General features: G+C 38.1%; 2 protein-coding genes across 9 annotated transcripts in view; one reads left to right on the top strand and one right to left on the bottom strand.

The window, feature by feature from the left end:
• The window catches only part of LOC116177871 (phosphatidylinositol-glycan biosynthesis class X protein-like), a 34,450-nt gene that overhangs the window by 1,804 nt on the left and 7,692 nt on the right, over positions 1-24,954 (top strand). Inside the window, exons 4-6 of one of the 6 annotated variants that reach the window (XR_004146775.1) lie at positions 10,656-10,763; positions 15,106-15,252; positions 22,044-22,572. Coding sequence is in view for 3 of the 6 variants with exons in the window: in XM_031497025.1 (XP_031352885.1) it covers positions 10,656-10,763; positions 15,106-15,163 (166 nt within the window). In the remaining 3 variants the exon portion in view is untranslated. Of the gene's footprint in view, positions 1-8; positions 288-10,655; positions 11,530-15,105; positions 15,419-22,043; positions 22,573-24,954 lie in introns of those variants that run through there. The other 5 variants (XR_004146776.1, XM_031497025.1, XR_004146774.1 and 2 more) reach the window with 5 other exon arrangements.
• LOC116177867 (putative inorganic phosphate cotransporter) lies at positions 139-17,054 on the bottom strand. Of its 3 annotated transcripts, XM_031497017.1 has the most exons (9): positions 16,882-17,054; positions 7,875-7,940; positions 7,660-7,793; positions 7,303-7,612; positions 7,031-7,254; positions 6,837-6,986; positions 6,407-6,790; positions 527-668; positions 139-474 (listed from the first exon to the last, which is right to left on the bottom strand). In XM_031497017.1, exons 1-9 carry the CDS (start codon positions 16,949-16,951, stop codon positions 443-445), a joined length of 1,512 nt encoding a protein of 503 aa, XP_031352877.1. In that variant the 5' UTR covers positions 16,952-17,054; the 3' UTR covers positions 139-442. The 3 variants fall into 3 exon arrangements, with proteins under 3 accessions (XP_031352877.1, XP_031352878.1, XP_031352876.1); XM_031497018.1 differs by lacking the exon at positions 7,875-7,940 and having other exon boundaries at positions 16,882-17,053; XM_031497016.1 differs by lacking the exon at positions 16,882-17,054 and having other exon boundaries at positions 7,875-8,741.

A 24,954-nucleotide genomic window follows, 5' to 3' on the forward strand; every position in this document is an offset into this window, starting at 1 on the left:
TGTTTTAGCTGTTTGATGATGTGCAGTTGTTTGTACCCATTGGAGATTTGGATGATTTTCCCATTGTGGCTATTGTGTCATTACTTTTAGGCTGTGTTGGATCGATTTACATCCTGTCAGTACTATCAACAACTGCTGTATAGAGTATTCTTTTATTTGTTACTTAATGATCACAGTTAACAATAATTTAGCTTAGTGGACAAATAAATAAAATCTATAAAAGTAGTTCTAAAAACAAATAAGTTAGCTCGGCGCAGGCATTAGACATTACTTTGGCCTCGCATAATCACTGCGTTCCAAAGATATAGCTCAATGTTGCCTTGTATCACAATCGAAAATTTTCTTAATTTTACTAGACAGGTACTTCGAATACTGGAAACCAGAACAGAAACGGAGTACTTTTACGGAAATTTATATCTTACACCACAGCTGCTTCTTGTTATTAGCTTTTGTCGGCGGATTTTTCATTTTTTTCTAGAACAGTCGAGAGTTACAAAAAAAAAGCATTTAAAACAATTGCACCTACCAATGTCATCATCATCATCGTAAGCCTCGCAGGTGTCCCACGGTTGAATGTCTCCAGATCCGAAGAGAACGTAAAATGTATTGCCAAAAATGTAAATTCCCCCTGCTATTAGAAATACCAACTTCCATTGGTTAGGGTCGTGCTGAAACATAAATGCGCTGTGTTTATCACCCAGTAAGAAACACAATACACGACACAGCTTCTTTTTCTTTAAATCTGCTATTATACTATACAGTGCTTACATTTGTACTATGAACCATTGAATTTATAACTATAAATTGAATGTTTGAACCTGGTTTGAACATACAAATCGACTATTCAAATACCCCTTAAGATATGCAACCGATCTTACATTCTTTAATCTTTTTAAATGTTTCAATAAACGCATTGAATAAATTTTTTATTCAAACGTCAATATCTGAATTCTTATTATTATTGGATATAAAGTGTACATACAATATAATCAGCTACCTTAGTAACGGGCGATCAAAAATGAGTTGCTGTCGAGTCGCCTTTGGAAGTTCAAGTTAAGTACGATTAAACAAAAATTCCAAGGTGACTAGACAGCAACTCATTTTTGAACGTATGGTATTATTATAGATAAAAATTACTCAGTGGTTTTTAAAACTTCAATAAAAATAAAGTGACATTGTTCTTTGGATTACATCTCGTGTTTAATACATCTCGAGTTTCCATGGGGTTATGGGCCCAGAAGTGGCGACTACCAAAGTTTCTTTTGTTAAACTGCTGTCACATCAGTGGCGTATTTACGGGGGGGGGGGGATGAAGGGGATATATCCCCCCCTTAGAAGAATTGAGTTATCATCATAGCTATTAGGTATTTAGGTAATACTCCACCATCCGCTCCGCCCACTTTAAAATAAAGGCAATAATATATAGGTATATATAGAGAGCAATTTTGGTTTTGGTTAAAGTCTAAAGTCACTAAAATCTAAATATTCTGTAGTATTCAGTATTCACTATTCAGTGAGTGATTAGTGTTGGCAGTCAACTATTTGGCTATTCGGCATCGATCGACAATTCGCTACATTGATGCGCAAAATAACAAATAGGTATCAGGTACTTAGTACTGCTACTGAGGTGAGGTACCTGCGTCCTGCCTTTCACGAAATGACGAAAATGAGAATTTTAAATTTTAAAAACAGGAATTTTTTTTGCCCATAACTTTTGATTGAGACGTCTAATCGGAAAAGTACGAATCGTTTTGGATTCTACGCACCCAAATTAATAAGAAAAAGTTTTTTCCAGAGAAATTTTGGTGCAGTCGATTTTTGGTAAAAAAAGAAGGTAATAACTGCCTTTTTTTTTGCCCAGAAAAAAAAATTGTCTCAGATCGACCGGAAAAAATATTTTCTTATGGAATGTGGCCCGTAAAATCCATAATTCCAAACAGTTCCAAGATCGGACTACTAGATCAAAAGTTACAGCCCTTTGAATTTTTTGTCGAAATTGGTTTTTTGCCCATAACTTTTGATTGAGACGTCTAATCGAAAAAGTACGAATCGTTTTGGATTCTACGCACCCAAATTAATAAGAAAAAGTTTTTTCCCGAGAAATTTTGGTGCAGTCGATTTTTGGTAAAAAAGGAAGGTAATAACTGCCTTTTTTTTGCCCAGAAAAAAAAATTGTCTCAGATCGACCGGAAAAAAATATTTTCTTATAGAATGTGGCCTGTAGAATCCATAATTCCAAACAGTTCCAAGATCGGACTACTAGATCAAAAGTTACAGCCCTTTGAATTTTTTGTCGAAATTGGTTTTTTGCCCATAAATATATATGTACCTATTATTCAAAGTTTTCGTTGACTAATTAAAGCAAAAGCAATAAAGGGGCCTGTCAGCAGTAAGAAATAAAATACCGTTCTAATCTAATCTTTTTCGCCTGTACAATAATAAATAGATAAATGACTACCAGCATCAGCAACCTGCAACCCAATTTCTATTTCTTACCCCCCTCCCCCTTCTAGTACGCACTGGGTGACTGTATGTGCCACGTACTTGTTTAATCCCCCCCCCCCTCCCGAATATATTTCTACGTACGCCACTGTGTCACATTTGTGTGTAAGGTGGGTTGCATAACTGTCAGGCATATCACTGGCTGAACATAGGAGATTCGTATGGTCAGAGCAAAGTGTACCCAAGGTTACTCTTTTGTCAGAGTTAAAATTTGACTTTGTTGAAATCTTTTCCAAATTTTCTTCAATTTGTTTAGATTCGTCTAGGAACCTTTTATAGAACATTTTTAAGAATCTGTCGAACCTTTAGAGCTATTATCTACGGAACTTTCAAAACAAGATTTTTTTGAATTTTACAGTATTGTTACACTCTGCTTAAAATACCTCCTCTTAGAATCCTTTTAGAATTTCCTTATTGTTTTGGAAACTTTTTCTCAGATTTCAAAAAATGTAACTTAATTCGTGGTTCTAACACAGATTCTAGGGAAACTAAGTAAAATTTCAGACTTTCTCACAATGAAGAATGTGTCGTACTCAAAAAATGTGTAGAGGGTGGTTCAAATTCAAACCCCCCCTTCGTCTCAGTTGAAATAAATTTTGCAAAATTACCATTTTTAGCAAAGTGTAGGTTTGCTAGGGTGACCCGTCTTAAGCTGAACTTCTACTATGACAAGGTGTGTGCCGAACTCGCCTTCGACTCGCTCGGCAATGTCTCTAGATTTCCCATTTTTAATCGAATCTAGTTTGCTTTTTTTTAATTTTTTAAAGTAAGTTTTAAAGGCATTGCCTAACGAACCGAATGCGGGTTCAGCACAAACCTAGGCTGAGTCTCTACTCAGCATAGGAAAAGTCACCCTAGCAAACCTGTATTTTGTTAAAAATGACGAAAGCTGGTTTATGCTTTTATGTTTTCCCGATACCAAATATAATTTCTGTCTGAAGCAGCTGAGGTAGTAGAAGTAGAAAAGTGCCAATTAAAATTTGATGGTATCGAAACTTCGGAAAAGAAATCTAAGACTTATTTACATCAGAAGCGCAGAAGCTGCAGGCGGTGCTTTCCCGTCCTCTTGACAACAAAACTGATTTGTATCGGAAACATTGGAAGTCTATATTGACTTTGTAGAGATAAAACTCCTAGAGGTATCAGAAACATCATCAATTAGAAAAGCGGACATTTTCATGTTTTCCTGATATAAACACTGATTTGTATAAGAAGCGTTAAAGGTCCCATTTAAAAATGGTATTAATTTCTCATGTTATCCTAATACCAAAACTTTAGCAGAAACTGTACCAGACGGATTTCGGCAAAAATTATCTGTATTAGTACAGAAGCGACATGTGATGTTCTCCTGATACTGACTTTAATCTGAAATATGACTGTCCTACTCGTGAGATTTTAGTCAATGCTAATTGACGTCTAATGTTTTCCTGGCACCAAGACACAAACTGCACTTGTAACAGAAATGGTGTTTTCATGTTCTCCTGATACTAAAACTGATTTTAGAAATGGCTATTAGTGCATCTGTCAAATTATTTTATGACCGTGTACCCTATTTTGGTTGAGACTGCTGTGTATTTCAGCTGTTTTTAAAGATAGACACTTGCGATCAGTCTAGCTACGTTTGTTTCTGAAATTTTGAAATAACATATTCCTACTGTCAGGTATTTTTATTGATTGGTATCAGCTGCGTGATTTACCATGGGTATAATACACAAAACCGTGCACAAAACAAACATAATCTCCCTGGCCTACTACTATGCGATCAAAAATGAGTTGCTGTCGAGTCACCTTTGGAATGTTTGTTTACATGGGAAATCGTATTTAAGTTGAACTTCCAAAGGCGACTCGACAGCAACTCATTTTTGATCGCCCGTTATACAGTGTTATTCATTTAGAAAGCCAAAGCAATAATATTCCAATTAATTAATATGGCAGCCAGATCTTCATTTTTTTTAAGAAGTTATTTTTGTTGCATAAAATTAGGCGTCTTTCAGAAGCCTTTTTGTCGTTTGAAAGTAGACATAGGGAAAACAATACACACAAATCCCTTCTACTTCTAAATTAGTATCACTGTTTATCGACAATCAAAAATAAGGTTTACATAACGAAAATTATATGTTGTGATACATCAATGTAATCAAGAAAAAGATTGAAAAACAATTGACGTTAAGATATACAGGGTGTGTGAGTTACAAAATACCAGCATTGGGTCAAATCTCAGAAACTGGCCCAACATTTTTTTTACTACGCCATTAGATTTTACGAAAAAATATGTAAAACAGACAGTCTCTTACCTTTTTTTTCTATCTTACATGGACAGTAAGATACCATAACATACTAAAAAAGTAAAACTTCGTTTTCACCCTGTATCTCAGAAGTAAACATAGCTAAAGCAACTTTGAGTTCAGCTAGCGCCATTATGGATTTTGCAAAAAAGCTTATAACTTTCGGGAGGTGCTATGTTAACGCTAGCACCACCAGCGTGTCAGGTCATTTCCAAAAGCAAGCGCTACGTTTGGTAGACCTAGCGTTAGCTAGCGCCACACATTAGAGCTAGCGTCGCCCCCCTTTTCTTAGCACCACCGTTTTGTTTTTAGTGCAAATTAGAAGATTTGTTTTTTTTTTAATACTACATAGCGTCATAGTTTTAAACTCTAACGCCAACCTCAATAGGTGGGCGATAATTTGCATTATCACCGGATGCGTTAAGTTAGCACCACCATTATAAATTTCCAGCTATATAGATTTTGCAAAAGATCCCCCCCCCCCCCAAATCAAAGGAATACGCTTTTACGCATGCACATGCGCGATCGATACTCTTGCACCATAATCGTTTTTTAGAAATGCGAAAAATACATTTGACAGGGACCAAGTGTACGTAGCCCACTCCCCTCTACGTACTTTGTTGCTGGTGTCTTTGCCACCTGGCGCATCTGGTTATGCGGTCAATTTTACCACTTGAACCTACCATCATGACGGTTAAGCCATAACAAAAAGCGGGGGTAGGGGGGGGGGTATTCTTAAATATGTTTGGGATACCAAGTGAACGTCGTTGAACGTTAAGTTAACCGCCCCCCCGCACATTTTGAAAATTTGTTCTAGAATTTCATTACTTCTTCAAAATACGTTAGAATATAGATGGTGTTCCCATTAAAAAAATATTGTATGTAATTATTGTGTTGAGTATCCAGGCGGGTTTTTGATTTGTCCAGTGTCATCCTGAGAAGCTCGTTTATAAGGTTGGTAATAGTACGGACTTTATCGAAAACACACATACCCTCATTAGAAGGAATAAAAACGCTGAAACAAACGGTGGTGATTCAAAACTAATATGAACCAATAAAAAAGGCTTTAATGTCTAAAACACTGAAAGCAAATTTCAACAACTATACTAGAAAATAGTTACAGTTGCACTAGGCCAGATGAGTTAGGAAAGATTACCCCTAAACTACTTGATTGTGGCGGTAGCTCATGGTGCAATCTGGAGCTATGTCATCAGAACATACAACATCAAAATTGTGTACCAAAAAAAAAGAAGAAGCTGTAGCTCTAGCTGTAGAGATTCTAGCGCTATCTTTCTTTAACCGGATTGTGAAACCGCGTTTGTTGGGAAACATGCTACTTTAATCTCCGTGCATGTTTAATGAACTATTGTATGAATGGAAGGAGTAAACAATGATAGTATTTACTCTCACGATCCAATTTTTCCCACAGTCGTCCTGATTAAATTAGCAATCGACATTGAAACTATAGCCCGTTCCACTCTGTAACTTTAAAGTGGACCGTAATTTCAAACGTTGTTAGTTTTGTAATTAAACTACGAACCCGAATCTAACAAAAAATTTCCACGGCCTCGAATAGAGTGTCACTGATGGAAAGTTTTTATTAATTATATGCAACTTACCTTATCCACAACGACGTAATGGACCAAAAGGGGTCCCAAAATCGAGAAAATATTCGAGAATCCATTAGTGATGCCCATCAGTGTGCCCGCATGTGTCGGCGATAAATCCAAGTGATTCACTTGATAGCCGCACATATGGGCCGCATTGCTACCGACCGCTATTATCAGCAGAGATATGACCATTCCGGTCATGTTGACGCCACTGTCCAACGTTCCCAATAATATAAGCGCCGCCGCCGGAATGTAAAGGCCGATACTGTTCGCTATCTTTCTTCCGGTACCGATCGACACGCAGTCCTTGTTTATGATATAATCGGTGAATCCGCTGAAGATGAAGCTCATCACCCACATTGTAAAGTAAGGGCAGGCGGAAAGCAGGCCGTTCTAAATACACGCGATTAGTCGACTGATCGAATTTGAAATTTATTACCGCTTTGATGTCGAAGTTCAATACGTTCTTCATGTAGGTCGGCATTTCCGTGAGTAAAGTCCAAAAGCCCCAGTTTTGCGCGCAGTGAGTCGCCAAAATCGCCCAGACTGGTAGAGATGTAAAGATGGCTTTCCAAGGCGTGGGCATTCTCTAAATTGTTAATTAGCGCACGTCCAGTGATATTGGGTAGTTACCTCTGAGTGTTCGGTCTTGACCCCCAAACTGGTCTCAATGTAGAGCTTCTCCTCGGGAGTTATCGTTTCGGTTTCCGATGGACTGTTAGATCCGAATATTGAGAATCCAACCGCCCATACAAATCCAAGCAGGCCGTAAAGATAAAAGGCAAACGGCCACCCGTATGAGCTGCCCGATATCCATCCAGTGAGCGGCATTGCGATTACCGATCCCAAAGGACCTCCTAAAACGTAACGTGAGCTAGTTGAAGGCGGTGGGTTACGCGGCTTACCTGCGAAAACGAAAGCGCCCAATCTCGATCGTTCGGGAAGAGGCGCCCATTTGGTCAGCATTGTGTGCACACACGGATAGAAGAATCCCTGCGTAAACCCTTGCACGATTCTGCAGATCATGACTCCCCAGGATCCCAAATCGGCCATTACCGGTATGAGAGCGGTGAATAGGGAGCAACCGGTCATTGTGCCCACTAAAAACCATCGCGCGCCGTAGTTCTTCGAGACCTGACCGGCGACCACTTGCGGCAGGATGTAGCCCCAAAAGAAGGACGACAGTATGATGCTCTCATCGTGCCAGTCGTACGTCTACAATTGTGCGTTAACGCAATTCGACGTTTCTCCGGCCAACTCACTTTAAATCCCGGATTGATGGTAGGATCCGTCATAGCCACGATTCCGACGGACAGGTTCACTCTCATCCCATATCCGATGCAGAGCAGCAACGCCAAAAAGATGCACTGCAGATGTCGCACTCCGAACCACTTATCTGAAAGGACAATTAGATTTGTAACATCATCGTCCAGTTGATACTCAGAGAAAGTACGCGCACTTCTCGCGGGGCACTTACTCGGCTTTTGATAGACGATCGAATATCTTCGCTCTTCCTTATTATGATCGTCGAAAACGCCATACTCTGGTTGAACAGGATAGTGTGCTATTAGACTATTTGTTTCCAATCGAGTGTTTGGGGAAAAGTGATTGTCCATCACAGAACGCGCGGCTAGTAAGTACTAACGACCGTGTCTCACTAGATAGTGTTTGATACGTGTCTAAACGTTGTATAATAAATAACTTTTAAATAAATAATCGCAGCTCTTGTGTATCAACCTAACGTGGTAACACGATAATGATATCTGAGTAAATAACGGAACACGAAAATAACACACTCCCAAGCTTTTAGACACTGTAATCGTTTCGGAAATCCTCCCCGTTTTTTTCGCGCTATTGCGAATATTAATGTAATGGTGGGAGCGTTTCAATATTCAAGGACCGAGCAGTGCGAGAACTTACTTGCATAGTAATATTGGAAACCGTGCCAGTTTTCGCAATGAAACCCGTTCACCTTTCGCCGCTCACTGGTAATTCGACCTCGAAACCGCCCCAATCACGCATTGTCGCGAGTTAATCAAAAGGGGCGAAAAAGTGCGACGCACTTGGCCAGTTTTTGATCGAGTTTTGCGATGATTAAGGGACTCGATGTCGCGGTATCGCGCTGAGATAATGATAAGCCCTTATCGGACCTTTGGAAGAAAAATATAAAGCAAACAAGATGGGAAAATACATGGAGGCCAAGTTGGAATAGGATGAAAATTCGTCTGGGGCGGTTGATTCCAATCGAAATAACAGAAATGAATCTTGGATCAGAATCCAAGAAGAAACTGCGCAACCAGTGGTCACTTGAAACGGTTACATTTCATTAACCGAACAAAGGAAGAACGTTCCAAAGCTCTTGAAACAGCAACGATAATGGCGGTTGATTGCAGGCGTAGTGTCGATTACTGCTACGGGTTTAGAACTCGAAATTCAATAACCCACGTTTTTCATTTCGGCGCATTCGCGATTCAGTATGGAAAGGTGCAACCCTGTTTTTACACCAATGGAAAAACCCAGCATTCAAGATCAAGGGAAAGCTGCCGATTTCCCATATCGTTCGGTTGTGGGAGCTCTACTATTGATCTGAAGTTGGTATATCAGTGACGCCGACTTTGCTGGTTGGTCTAACAATGCGTTCAACTAGCGGAGTAATTGGAAAATTCGCTGGTGCAGCCATCACTGAAATAGGTGTTTCAAAGAAAACCATTTGAATTTCTCGACTGTTCAAGGAGTTCCATTTTCGAACCAAGCACATTCAGAGGAAGTACTTGTTCATCCGTCATCGAATCAAGAAAGGGATGCGTGTCGTCGTTAATATAATGTTTCAACAAGATGGTGCACCAATTCATAACCCAAAAATAGTTACGTAACTGTTAAGTCATTTTCAAGAAAATTGAACAGATTCCAATGGATCAGTGAGGGGACTACCACGTTTACCTGACTTAACGCCACTCTTGATTTCTTATTTTTGGCGACCTACCATAGAAAGAACATTTTATATAAGAACAGTAACGAGTTACAGGGGAAATTTTTATACGTTATGCGAATACACTGGCAAATCTCGAAAATGCGATTCGCCCTGTGAGGAAGTGATGTGAATTGTGTGTTAATAACGGACATTTTTCCTAGCTTAAACGGTTGGAAATTGACGGGTCTCGTTGGTACCTTCTAGGGACACTTCTTTCCGGAGAATCTGAATTGGTTACCAGAATTTCCATAACCCGCTAGATGTAAGAGCTACAGGACACTACTCTCCTATTTCTTATGGCCGCCATATTGGATTTTTAGGAACTGAGATATATAGGACAATAAAGGAAAATAATGATGTGTCGCATTCTACAGTGTGTCCCAAGTAGATTACGTACATGTTGAACGTCAAATACATATCAAAGGCCTCATGGATCCTTCGCGAAAAAATACATTGATTCTGTTTGCATATGACGCGTTCAACTGGGACACACGGTATACTTTTACATCAATTTCACAATCAAATTTATTAAATTCATTTCTGAACAAACATCCAGGGGTAACTAGATCTTTGCTGAATCAACCTGGCTATGATGGCGATGCATTCAAATGAATGTCATTCCGTAAAAATCCAATATGGCGTCGATAAGATATAAGAAAGTAGTAGCCTGTTCTGATTCTGATAACAGATTCGGACTCTGCGAAAAGTGCCCCTAAAAGATGGCAACGGAACCCGTCCATCTCCGACCGTTTAAGCTAAGGAAAATGAAACCATTTGACATTTTCAGTTTTTCGGTAATATCTCAGTCGTTTTCAAAGATTTTTCAAACACTTAAAAAGCGGTTTTACAAGGGGTTAATTTTCCCTCATTTACCACCGTTACGCAGATCCCAATGGTGAGCCACGAATTTGAACCACTCTGTATATCGAAAAATACAACATAGCGCTGCAAATGAAAAACTGATGATTGTTTTGAAAACATTTCAACGCCATTCAATTCTTCTCAAAAAAGTATCTTGAGAACCCATTTCCGAAAACTTAATAAGCAAAGAATTTATAGGCTCTTATCTAAAAATCGAAAAATGCAACTTTGTCCCTTAACTAAAAAACAAAAGACAGTAGACCAGTTTAGTTTCGGCGTCGAGTTTATCTCAAAAAGATATCGTGACTGCGAGTAGGTTAGTTTTTTTCACTTGTAGTTTAAGAATTACTCCATACTAACAACCATCTTTGCTCACCCTGTACTGCGAAATACGTTATGAAAACGAAACGTCTTTGTTTGTTTCAGTTCTGTCTCCCAGATAGCTTCCGAGATCATCCGCCCTTTCAACCAGTTTCGTAGGCAACCAACCATGGTCTTCATATGCCTCTCAGACCGTCCAGTTTTTAATAACAGGCAAGTCTATGTAATAGTTTTTGTTTAGAAATACATGAGTAGCCTAAGCAAAACAATTTGCAATAAGGCTCTACTTCCAGAACCATAAGATGAATCTGGTTAGGAGGTGAGAACCTCGTTTTCATTTAAACAATTCAAAATTGTTAGTACAGAATAATTCTTATAACTGGATCTGTGGCACACGCACATTGAATCTGTTGCCATTAGAAAGTACAGATACTCTCCAGTGATGGATTTTTTGGAATCTGGCATTTGAACCGGCAAATTCGATGTAAGTGCTATAGGGGAATTTAAAAATGTACTTTGAAGTGACTGCCTGTTTTCTTCTCAAACTATTACGCGGGTGAGTTTTCCCACCCCCATAGCTGCGCCTTGTCTACACCTGGTAATTAAGGACAACTTAACCATTCCATTTCGGTGCTTTGTGCTATCGTGTAACCATCAATATTTTATTGCATATTTTCGAAGCGTGTGTGATAAAATCAATTCTACTAAGAAGACGTAGCGAAAGCGAGAGGAAATGGAAAACTTGAGATGCACAGAGAGGTGCTAAGCAGAGCAAGAGTAAGATGAAAAGATGCTTCAGAGTGTAGCACTTATTAAAGGATACTGTTGCGTCCAATCTTCTTCGATTTCTAAGATCCTGCCGTCAACGAGAAGCATTTTCAAAAAATTGTTGGACCTGGGAGTAAAATAATTCTTCTGGTTTTCTTCTTCAGGAATTGTTTCTTTCTTGACCTGTTTATGGTTCACCAGACAAAGCAAGGTAAATGTTTGGGTACATTTTTCAAAAATTTTTGCTGAAATTACGATTTTAATCTAATTCGTTGGCTCGAAGCATCGCGTATTTTATCCACAATGCGATCGCCCACCAGACACTCGAATTCTCATGGCCAGATACATCTTATTATCTAAAAGTTATCCTAATCTGATTAGTTCGTGGAACGAAAACGCTTCAGTGCTCGAAAAAGGGACTTTCAGCACACACAGAGAACAGTGCAAATAATCTAACGTAGAGGCTCCATCAAGGCAGAGACGTGGAAAAGTGAATATGCACGCCAAAAATGATTTATGCTCGTGCAAAGTCAAACTTGATGAGTTGATAGTGCAGATAATGACGCGTGGCCTTGTTAAACCTAATCAAAAATTTTCCTTCATTTGTCCAAAACGCATCCATCCATTCAGAGTTGGACGTTATACATTTCCACACCAACTCCATGGGTGTGAAACTTCTAGGGCACTAGAGATGCGCCTTTCGGAAGGTAGGTACTCTAATTGCAAGCTTTTGAATTTTAAGCTACGCACATACTGTTGACATAATTAGGAAAAATACCTGAAACACATTGACCGAAACATCATTACGGCTAATTAATTGAAAATGCATGTGACGAGTTTAATTACACAAAATTACCAGAAAAAAAGGGTTGTCGCGTTCAAAAATGAATGGATTATTGACCTCGGCGGAAAATAATACAATAAATCTCCTTTAGGGATAAAGACGATAACGCGGTCTAATTATACATCGTGCGGGTCAAAAAGTTAAGCTTAGTTTTTCTTTGACTCGAGACGGTTTTTGTGATCACGTCGTGTCGATTAAAAAAATGTTATTAATTTGCATTCTATGTCATTAAAGAACGGAAGGTTGTATGTATTGCACAGGCCATGCTGCTAAAGAAAGTCTGCGTTGTGTTTTTTAAGTAGCCTCGGGCACGCCGACTGCATTTTAATTGAGGTTTAAAGATGTTCGAGGTGCGTCGGCACAGTATGTTTATGGCGTTGCCTTTTTTGGTTCTAATCGGCGCCACTGCGCTTGTGGTGATTAATACCTGCAGCTTGGCAAAGTAAAGTAGTCCCCCTCTTCCACTTCATTGCGACCATGGAACCGGCCACAATTTTAGTACCTTTTTGAAGGAGCAATCAAAAATTGTTCAAAGTAAGACATTTTTGAAAGTGATCTCCTTTTAGTCTTAAATTGTGCTGACTTTTGATATCAAAAACGATGTACAGGATTTTTACTATCAAGATCTTTTCTATGCAACATTTTTTGGGTCATTTAGCATAGGAGAAAAAGGGCCCCAGCTGTCTCCAGCATCGTCATCATATTAAATGAATGCCCTTTCAGTCTGGTCTGTTCTCTATGTACACTTTTGAATGGTACTCTTTTGTATACTAAAATTGGTACAACATTTTTTGTTCAAATCGTTTTAGTCAAAATTTGAGCTTTACTTTTTTGAAGGGGTCTTATTCTTTAATCAAAACAAATTAGAACATTGACCTACGCTGCTGCCGACGCTGTCCTTTCAATTTGAGGTGATAACCTTATTACGTAAATTATTAAAGGACTATATATGATGACCTTGTTTATGCAAATTTAGAATATTAATAACGGTCGAGAATTAAAAATAGTCATTCCATTCAGTTCAGGTTTTTTTATATACCCATGGTTTCTACGGGAAAATTCGGGTTTTTACCTACATAGTTTTAAAAAATGAAATTGTGTAAATTTTTTTACGCCTTTTCAGTTTCCTTTCGATTTCCACGAGAAGATGGTAAATTAGGTGTTTTGGTCCCTTTCGATCGACAGTTTATACCTGGAAGGCGTGCCAGGCGGCCGTCAAATGTTTTAAAAGCCCCCCCCCCTGGTGATAATGATTTCAAAAAAGCACCTAGTGAGGGCCTACACATTTCATCCTTAGTGGTTTTGGTCATTTATTTGAAAAGAAAATGGACCCATACTAAACCTATTATTAGTATTATTCCAATTGTTGTTTACCAATTTTTAGGGGAGAGCAAAAATTATTGTCTTTGGGTTTGGTTTTTTTTATCGAAATCTATATCTTTTTAGTCCTACCACCTGCTCTAAGCGGAATTGTTTCAATATTTTTCTTTCAAAAGCGCATTTCCTTAGCATTACTTACTTTCAAAAGGTCTTTCGGAATAAACCTTTACACAAAGAAAGCAATTTTGGTAATGAAATTGTTTAAATTATATTTTTTACCAAAATGCACATTTTTTTCTTGGTGGACAATTTCCAAGAAGCGAAGATGGACGTAAATTGTCCCTAGAGCTATTCTTTCATAATTAAATATGCCTAGATTGTATGAAAAACGAAAGCTCAGTATTTGTAATTGTCGCGTATAACAAATGGACCTAAGCTACCTCCAGTGACGCTATTTCAAACTAAAGTGATGCCAGGCCCGTAGCCAGAATGAAGTAGCAGGGGTGACCGGTATTTTTCTAGGTGGGGCTTAAGAAGTTTTTGATAAAAAAAACTTCCCCTGTAATTTTTGTAAAGGAACCATCCACCGTAATTTCCGGTGGGGGCAAAACCACGTTCTAGGTGGGGCTCACTTGGCCACCTCCTGGCTACGGGCCTGAGTGATGCTCTGTAGATAAAGTAATCACGACAGTTAAATTATTTAAATTGTTCCATGCCCAAATGAGCACGATTTCTTTTCGAGTGATTTACCTATCTGAGGAGAAAATTACCCTACGTTTGGTGTATGTGCTAAATTCGGAATTTTTTTAAGAATAAAAAAAATGTCGTATTGTTTGCGTTTTGTCCGTCCGTCTGTTCTTCCGGACCCACTTGCCGTGTTGAACTACTCTTAGGGAAATGGTCCTAGAATCCTGGAATTTTTTGCACTAGGTAGCCTATACCTGACCGGCCAGCAAATTTTGCGATCAACAATTAGAAAGGAAAGACGATTTTGACAATCAAATTGTGTAAACTTTTATGTGAAAAATGTCCGTACGTTAGTAAGGGAGGTATTGCATTGGGGTTTGGGGTAAAAATGACCCCCCCCCCCACTTTTTTTACGAAAAATACACGTTTTGAAGAAATCAGACTCAAACAAAATCTCGATTATGTCGGTCGATCGGTCTGTCTGTCTGTAATTTCATTGGAACCAAATTTGGTACACATATTCTTAGACAAAAGAAGAGCTGGGCAAAATCGCGCATGCGCAAAAGTGTCACAGTAACAAAAAACTATCAAGTTGCATCGGGTTAAACCGAAAGTGATACCGGAAGTTTCAATATTCGTTCAGATAGATATATTTAATTGGTAGCTATCCATCTTTATAATATATTTAACAAATTTTTCGTATTTCCCCAAATGAAAGGACTATTGAGGTGACCTTCTTATTTCAAACACACTGTATTTAGCATTTCTACATTTCGCCATACGAACGCTGAACGTTGACGTAGGATGTCACGCAGGCTCCTAAGAGATGGTAGGTATTTCTAGTTATTGGATTAAATCTGCATCCAATCGATATCGGTAATGCATCAGAAGTGTGTAGATATATTGAAACTGTGTAATTTTTTTTTTATATTTCAGAAGGAGGAATTTTGCAAAGAATCTTAGGAGTACTGGACATATATTTAAGAAATTGTAGAGGGGAGAAAATGCTTCAGAAGTTTTTCAGAAATGGAAATACTAAGGAAGGAAATGTTTGACACATTTCAAGATTTTCAAAACGTGCAGGTATTTTGAATTTTTTTGCAAAAGTTTAACCATAATCCTCTACACATTTTAAGTTTAATTTAAAAAAAATTGGAATGGTCTCGGAGACGTGTAGGAAATGTTAGGAACGTGTCAATAATTTGACCCATTCAAAAATAAAGGCCAAAAAAAATAATATATTTTTTATTCACAGATGTTTTTATTTTATTTTTTTTTAATTTTATTTTATTGCCTTTATTTTATATGTATAACAAAAAATAAACTAAAATGACTGGAAAATATAAAAAAATATTTCAATGTGTAGACAAATTCGAAATGTTTAAGAAATTGAATCAACTTTCCTACGATATTTTTTTGAAATTTTGAAAATATTTGGGTAGACAATTTTGTAAGATATTATAGAAATGCTTTAGAAATGTGGACGTCGAGAAATATTTTTAGAAATGTTTAAACAATTTTAGTAACGTATAAAAACGATATTTTGCAAAAGTGAAAAATATTTCTAAGGCTAATGTTTCAGAAAATGTGTCTCAGTGTGGGAAACTTTGAACCTACATATTTTAGAGATGTGTATAGTAGTTTTTGGAAATTATTAGAAAATTGCTGCCAAATTACGATAATGGCTTGTGTCCACACAACATGTTCCGATTTTTGAACTTTTCAAAATGGGGGAGGGGGGGGGGGGGTAAACACGTTCTGCCCTTCATGGTATTTTAATTAAAGCTCTCAACGAAAGGAACCGTTTTCTGTGCACAATTTATACTTGTTTAATCATCTTTGGTTAAAGATCGACCTGTCGATTTTAAATTGGTGCAAAAAAACCCCAGAAAAAATCCCAAATTACTTTCGACATCATCTTATAATTGCGCTTCATCAAGTATGCTGCTGAACCGTGACGTCGATTGCATAATCGCCGAATTTTTCGCGATGGAAGTTCCACAGGCTTCCGATTGCAATTGAAATGGAACAAAAAAAAAAGTAAACAGTTGCCTCATTGCGGTATTTTTAGATCATCGGAAATCCATACTGATAAGGCGCGCAATTTTGTAACCGCCCTTGAAATTTTACTACGCGACAGCGCCGTTGTTACACTTTTCGACGGAGGTTAATTTGAGTTCAGGTGCGCATCTGCCCGTGAAGTCAACATTTTTTTGTTGTTGCAAAAGTGACAGTGAGAAATGTTTCCGTTTAGTCGCGTACAACAATTAAAAGGCGCATAAAATTCAAATCGGCTAATTAATGGTTTTTATGAATAATAGATGAGAGAATCGGAAAACAATAAAAATTCTTCGCGTGGATTCCTGGGCAAGGTCGCCACCGTGTGGGTGTAGTTCAAATTCACAATACTAATTAGCCCTAATTCCGTACGAGCCTCTCTAATTAGCGCGGAAGAGTGCGCTCAAGGTTCGCCGCTGCTGGATTTCAGCAAGGAAGTAACCTTTAAGTGTCGGAACTGGGTAATTAGTAACGAAGGCGGTTTCAAATTTGATGTATTTTTTAATTGGTAAATTCGAAAAAAAGGCACCTTAAGGTTAAACAAGAACGGACGGACACTTGATCCATTTCTACTTTTATGCAATTCAATGACGGAGCCTTGATTTTATGCATCGTTAATTTAGTTCAATTTCGAATTAATATGCGAACACGTACCTGGAGGATCGATGGCCCTTACGCTCGATCTTCTTCGATCCGGCACCTTTTCTTCTTTGGGCGTCGTCATTATTTCGAAACTTCACCTCACCAATTAATCGCACTAATCATTCACGTCTGTACCTAATGATACCGGTACTGCTACTGTAAGTACTGAAGACTAACTATCATGGAGCCGTCCGGCTTGTTTATATATGCTTAGTGTGAAAAGCAACAAATGGAAGGCAAAGTTTCTCTTCGTAATCACTTAAGGTTGAAGATCAAGTTTTCTCGGTAGGGAATTTTATTTTGGTTACAGTAACAGTCGATGGCTCTACGATAAGACGTATATTTTTAGAGGCAACATGACAAAATTTGATAAAAACGTGGAAGTTTGAGCTATTTTTAACCGCGCCACCGGCCGTACTTCCGGTTTAATCGATGGTCCACGCGATTTTGACAACGAGAAATTACACTTTTGCGTTTTTTCCAAAAAAAAAACCGAAACAATATCAATTAAATGGGCCCAATTTGAATTAGGCTAATAAGGAAGAAATTTGGAAGTTAATTGGTCACTTAGGTACGTTGATTAAGGTAATGGCGCAATTTACGTGACAAAAGATGCTGAAAAGTGAAGTGAATTCTTAATTTTCGGCGGTTTTTACTATTTGGGTACGAGCTGGTGAAACCGAGAAGAGCACAATCAATCCCGAAGGAAAGAAGCGATTTTCAGTAGGGAAATCTTGGAACTGTTTGAAATTATGGATTCTACAGGCCACATTCTATAAGAAAATTTTTTTTCCGGGTCGATCTGAGACAATTTTTTTTTTCGGGGCTCAAAAAAAGGCAGTGTATAACCTTCCTTTTTTACCAAAAATCGACTACACCAAAATTTCTCGCGAAAACACTTTTTCTTATTAATTTTGGGGCGTAGAATCCAAAACAATTCGTACTTTTTCGATTAGACTTCTCAATCAAAAGTTATAGACTAGAAAACAATTTCGAAAGAAAATTCAAAGGGCTGTAACTTTTGAACTAGTAGCCCAATCTTGGAACTGTTTGAAATTATGGATTCTACAGGCCACATTCTATAAGGAAATTTTTTTTTCGGTTCGATCTGAAACAATTTTTTTTAGGGGCTCAAAAAAGAGCAGTGTATAACCTTCCTTTTTTACCAAAGATCGACTGCACCAAAATTTCTCGGGAAAACACTTTTTCTTATTAATTTGGGTGCGTAGAATCCAAAACAATTCGTACTTTTTCGATCGGATTTCTCAATCAAAAGTTATGGACTAGAAACCAATTTCGAAAGAAAATTCAAAGGGCTGTAACTTTTGAACTAGTAGCCCAATCTTAGAACTGTTTGAAATTATGGATTCTACAGGCCACATTCTATAAGGAAAAATTTTTTTCCGGTTCGATCTGAGACAATTTTTTTTCGGGGCTCAAAAAAAGGCCTTCCTTTTTTACCAAAAATCGACTGCACCAAAATTTCTCGTATTCGGAAACCAGACTTCTGATCCGGCTCTTATTCAATAGCACCATTGAATAAAAACCACTATTCAATGATAGCACTGATGATCCTGGAAAAAGTTATAATATTGTAAGAAAAAAGAAATGCGTTTGTTTTATTATTTATTCAACATATTTGGTGTGTGTGGAAGTCACTTTCCGTGTTCTTAGCTATTGTTGAGTAGTGTGTTGGCACAAGATTGTTGTCCATCAAGCTCTACTTTGGTGCTATTAGCATAAGACCCATTTCGGCTTTAATTTATGTTCTGCATTTCAGGTTTTGAGTTTCGATTTGCACCATGAATTTGTAAAACTTTTTAACTTGGCATGTGAGCTTTTAATACAATACTACGAAATCCTGGAACGCCACATTCAATTTTGCAGTAAAGTTTCGACACAAGGCTGAAATGAAGTGCCAAGTAGCAATATTAATTTATAACTCGAAATATTGATAAGAGAATTAAAAACTGCTCGGATCGTAAGTTAATAAATCGACCGTTTTATCGCCTAAAACGTACTTTTTGTACTCCGAGGACTAAATCAGCGTGTTTTGTCATTCATTTAAGTGTCTGAAATCTCAACCACAGTTTCATGACTAATTGTTACCTTTATATTATGCTCGACAAGAATGTCGGTCAGAGAACACTTGGTTCAGGTCTACAAGCGTATGGTTTAATCATAGTCATATAATAAATGGACTGCGCGAGCCAATGCAAAGCACGGATACTGCAGGTGAGAGAGACGGGAAAACTAAGAGGGCAACCTGTCTCTTACGGTTACGCATTTGATTGGTTCTTTCAACAGAAGCGATCGCGATGGCATTCAAATTAAATTGAAAGAACCAATCAGAAGCGTAATGGATATATTTCTTGCAGACGTCTCAATCGCTCTTTGTGAATACCCTATTCCGACAATCCGTTCTTGAGGAATAAGGGAATATATCCGATCACGATAAGAGAGGTCGAGGAGGAGGGCTATGGTTCGTAGAAATTAATTTCTTTCGTTGAGACCTTTCATTAGAGTACCATGAAGGATAAAACTAGTTCCCCTCTTCCCCCCTCCCCCTCTAGCCCATATTTTGATAAGAGGACAGAAAGAAGGGCAGTAGTTGGTAGAAAACGGTTTCTTTCGTTGACAGCATTCATTAGAGTATCATGAAGGATAAAACTAGTTCCACTCCCCCTCCACCCCGCACTTTGATAAGAGTATCAGGCCCCGTCGCTCACTGATATCGAAATAGAGTCGCACGGGAAAGTTATAGTTTGTACCAACCAATTTATTTGGATACCTTTCATTAGAATACCATGAATGTCCCCCCCCCCCCCCCCGTTTTGTAAAGTTTAACTTGGCACCATTGAAGGCATGGGTATGCAAAATGTGAGACCAATTGGTTGTCTGTAAAAGTTATGCACGTTTTACTTTCAAAAACAGCATCTCAGGAAATAATTCGTGGCGGGGGGGGGGGGGGGGCTTTTAGACAGGGAAATTTGATGGCCGTCTGGCACACCGTCAAGGTATAGGCTACCTACTGCAAAAAAAACAGGACTCTAGGACCATTCCCCTAGAAGTAGTTCAAAACGGTAGAAGTGGGTCCGAACGGACGGACGGACAAAACGCAAACAATGGCACATTTTTTTTAATTCTTAAAAAATGCGCTAAAAATAATTTTGAGAACGCTTTCTGGATACCGCCTAGGATATCGCTCTAAGTATGTTTGGGCAGTAATATGGGAATTTCGGTGCGAGGTGTAATAAATTTCTAACATATATAGTTTTTCTTCATTTGGAATTGTTATTTTATCGAGAAACTTGTAATAAATAAACGAGAAAGAGCGACAACTACTGAACTATCAAAGATGTGTCTTTGTTATACAAAAGAATGCACGTTCTTTCCAAAGCACTCTCTTCGCAAAAACGGTTTTTCCATATTTGGACGAAATCGTAAAGTTGAGACATACAGTGAGTTTTTTTTTAAATGCGAACATAGGAGTTTGCATGCAATGTAATTTCCCTATGTTCGATTTTTAAAAAAACACATCAATCTATGAGATGTGCGCGGTTCACATTCCCAAATCGCGCAACTTGTGTCACTATGAACAGCAACTCATAGTCGTTATGATGAAGAGCACTCGGTAAGATTTTTTTAAATAAGCCATGTCAGGCCATAGCAACTTTAGGATACATTTTTCTTAAACTTACGATAACTTGACTTCACATGGCACGCGCTGACATCACAATTCATTGTGAACCAACCTTCAATTACTTGTAGGTCATGTGCACCTGGTATTCTATCTATTCAATACATAAATGAAGAAAATAAGAAAATAAATAACGTAAACAATTACAATAAATGTTCGAAGTGTCCTCCTTGACATTCTAAGCAATAACCTAACCGATTTCGTAATTAAATTGGACGGCGGAATTTTTAAAAATGTGACAGCTGTCAATTGAATCTACTACTCATTTGAACTACTCAATAGATTGATGTGTTTTTTTTTAAATCGAACATAGGGAAATTACATTGCATACAAACTCCTATGTTCGCATTTAAAAAAAATTCACTGTATATGATACATTATTGTAATCAGAAACAGAGTTGGACTGGGTCACTGGGTCACCTGGGCCACTGAATTACACTGGGTCGCTGGGTCACGTCATACTCTTTTCAGTTAGACCCAGTGACCCAACTTGACCCAGTGACCCAGTTTGACCCAGCGACCCAATTTCACCCGGGGACCCAATTCGACCCAGTAACCTAGTTTGATCGAACAACGCAGTTAAGTCAGTGCCCTCGGTTCAAGTGTACAGATTATGAAATAAATGAAATGCTGGTTTGTTGAAAATAATACTCGATTGCTTGACAACTGCCATTTCTGTGATATTTGCTTTAATACTGCCGTAAAAAACTTTCCATGTCCCGAATTGTATTAGAGTAATGTTATTTCTAATCAGTTCCCTCATTCATTTCTTTGTTTCAGGGCTTATCAGTTTGCTTACAGGTATTCATTCACATTTAATTTTTTTCTACTAGTTAGCTTAATCCAAATAAATCTTTTCTCTAAATACTTTCATTGATTACTTGACTACAAACTATAAACAAATGCATTTGATTTTTTAGGTATTATTTCTCTTGAATGAAATTGGGCTATTTTTTAAAATTAGAAGTTACTTGAAATTGTTTTGGATGATACCTAACAATAATTTAATTACTGGGGCACCGGGTCAAGATGGGTCACTGAGTAAAGCTGGGTCAAGATGGGTCACTGGGTCCAGCTGGGTCACCGGGTCAAGCTGGGCCACAGGGTCAAACTGGGTCACCGGGTCAAGCTGGGTCACCGGGTCAAGCTGGATCACCGGGTCAACTGGGTCACCGGGTCAGTAAACTAACTGGGTCACCGGGTCACTCTATGCTTGACCCAGTCCAACTCTGATCAGAAAAACGAGCTTTATTCAAAAATGCTAAAATCCAATATGGCTGCCACAAGGAATAAAAAAAGTTATCTACTGTAACTTCCAAGTCTCGAGTGCCTTGATTTTTTCGATAACATATTTGGATTCCTAATAAAAAGGTGCATTAATAATGTTTTAGGTTGAACGCTAACTTCAAATACATATCAAAGGCCTCGTTGATCCTTCGCGAAAAAATACATTAATTCTTCTGTTTGTCTATAGCGCGTTCAACCTGGGACACACGGTATATGATAAGACAGTGGATATCCCCTCACCGTAGAAACAAGGCTTTCCCTATTAATAGCGAAGAAGATCTCTAGGGCAACCGCTGCTAATAGCGTAGACCTGAACACGTACCGCTGCTTCATGGTGTAGAAACTCTATCGCTCCTATGCGTGGACGTATCACAGCGATCTGTTGCACCTTCGCCTACGACCCCGAAGAGGGAGAAGAAACACCAGATGAACGCGCTAAGGAATTTTCTTAGACACCACCACAGCCAGTATCATCTTTGCCAGCGACTCGAAAGCGTCTTCACTGGAAGCTGGTGGGTACCGCACGTAGATGATTTTGCTCAAAACTTACACGGGAAGAAAGTATTCTCCACAATAGACCTCGTCAGAGCATACCACCACATCCCAGTGGCAGACAAGGACATCCGCAAAACGGCAATAAGAACACCTTTCGGACTATATTCTACACTTTTTTAAGTTGCGGTAGCTGGGGTGCAGGGGTGGATGCCAAAACGAAGGTAAATCTTTCATCCTAGCTATCTATAAAGGGACCTGTTTTGCAATTTTTGATTTTTTTTTAAAAACAAGATACGAACGTGACATCGCGGTCTCTTTTCGTTCTCGAGTTAGACGAGGAACAGATGGACGGTCAGATCACATAAGGGGAATTTCTTTCGAAAAATGGGGAGCAGAAAGGAGTGTCGTTTTCGGTTTTCTTCCCCGAGAGATAACACGCTTCTTTTCCTTCTTGGTGATTAATATGCGCATTGTCCACTTTCTTATTTATGGAGATTCTTCCAGTAAAGACAAACATATCGCATATTTTTAACATCAGACGCATGCGCAGACTTCGCAATGTTAAGTTTCTTATGCTTATTTTCCTTAGTACGCCTAAACAGTCCGTTATATGACCTTATGGGAAAAGTGCTGATCAATACATGGAAAATGCGCTAAAAGTGTTTTCATTTTTTTTAGTTTGTGTACTGTATCTTTTAATTCGCAAAGAGTGTTTCTGGGCCCCGTACAAAGCGAACTTTGTACCGATCTGCTATAACTATGATCCCAAGAAACTAAAGGATAATAATACAACCGATATTTGCTAATCGTAGATAACTATATATTTAACAAGATACACATAATCTTTGTTAACAGATAAGGGTTATTTACTATGCGACACTGATGCTTGAAATCAAAGTTCTCGTATTTTCCCCGGCAAGTTTTCCAGTTTAGGTTTCTGGGCCATGACGAAATCGACTGGGAAGTTAAGTGACCAAATCGCTAGAAAACTGAAAAATCCTGCACGTCTGGATCCATATTCCAGAGTCGCCCATTGTAATGCCAAATTTTAGTAAGGGATAATGCTGTTGTGCTATATTTAGTTTAATTTGAGATGATACAATCTGCCAGTAACTTACTGGCAGTAACAAGTTAAAAACCTGGTTACTCGCGATCGAAGAAAGCGCTTTTTCCCCGCCCAGAATCAGTAATAACTCGAATAGGAAGTGACTAATCCAAAAAATCTTTTGTAGACTGGATGACTGGTAGTGACGTGACGTACAGACGGACAAAGTGCAGACAATTGCGTTCATTTTCCTTTTGGAAAAATCAAAAATGCTCTAAAAACATGTAGCTGATAACCATTGTTCCATATGGTTTTTGGGGTTGTTTGACTTTTATTGTTTCTCCGCCTGATCTGCTTAGACTGAACCAAAAAATATCGAATATTTGGCACCTCCAAGCAATTTACATATTGCTCTCGATTTGTAAAACTAACTTGTGCAATGTTTATTTGTGTTCACCCAATATATATCGCTGACCCCCTCGAGGTCATCTTTATCTTCTGGACGCTAATTTGTCCTAAAAATAGTTGGCTCGTACGAGAACCTTGTAACGCGATCGCAAATCAAATGGAAAGTACGTTTATCTTACCAATTTGAATAATATTTCAATGTTAGACATGCTAATTGTTACCATTTAATTATCGCATGTAAATTTCAAATAATGATCGACCTCTTATTTGAAAAATTGAACCGAGATTTATATTACCAAGATGGTTTTTTTCTGAGGGAATTCTACAACGCAACCTTAGACGTAAGTTGGTGATGCAAAATGGCGTCGTTTTTGCAGAGAGAACGATTCAACGTGTTGTTTACATGTGGGAAATTCCTACCCTTGGAATGTGTCTTAATTTCTTTTCGATTAACACCTGTCAATTATTTCTCAGAATGGTTTAGTGTTTGGGTTTAAAATGCAATTAAATTATGATTATTTCTATAATTGAAACATAGATTAGATTTACTGAGGATAAATATTGACGTCGCATATAACACAATTTTCAAGAACTTCAAATTTAAAATTACTCCGAACTTACCACAGAAAACTGGACATCTTCTTTTCAAAGTCAATCCACTTAAACCAACGCATCAAATAACGAGTTACTGAACACGAACTAAAATTTCTACGGTTTCCCTAAGATATTTAGATCACGGTTTTTGGATAAGAACAAAATAACAAAAATCACAATGCCTTCTAACCCGTATTAGCTTGATGTGGCGTCGATCTTCATGAATTTCGTTTTTGTTGAAAATTCCCTAGGTCATAGTTCGTATTTGTTGGTATATGAAGCATGCTTTCTGTTCGGGAACTGACAAAAGATCGACGAAATATGGCTTACGTTCCGCCCCAGATTGTATAGATTCCAATACTGACTATATGCGGCTGCCGCTTTGCTTAGGACAAGGATACAAGGTGCCTATTATGTATGGAATATAGTATGTATCTCGGTAAGTATCGACTGTATACAAAATTTTTCTATATGAAAGTCGTTTAACATTTTATTTCAAATAATCAGGTAGCATTCAGTTGTTTTTATTTCAGACAACAAATGGGTAACGAAAAGC

The sequence above is a fragment of the Photinus pyralis genome, unplaced genomic scaffold (assembly GCF_008802855.1).
Source record: "Photinus pyralis isolate 1611_PpyrPB1 unplaced genomic scaffold, Ppyr1.3 Ppyr1.4_LG8, whole genome shotgun sequence".
In the NCBI taxonomy this organism is placed as follows: Eukaryota; Metazoa; Arthropoda; class Insecta; order Coleoptera; family Lampyridae; genus Photinus; species Photinus pyralis.

Coding starts and splice junctions, on each gene's coding strand:
- LOC116177867 (XM_031497016.1), bottom strand. CDS start 8,013: ATGGACAATCACTTTTCCCCAAACACTCGATTGGAAACAAATAGTCTA. Junction 7,255..7,302: donor GGGCGCTTTCGTTTTCGCAG/GTAAGCCGCGTA, acceptor GTTACGTTTTAG/GAGGTCCTTTGGGATCGGTA. Junction 6,987..7,030: donor TCAAGACCGAACACTCAGAG/GTAACTACCCAA, acceptor TTAACAATTTAG/AGAATGCCCACGCCTTGGAA.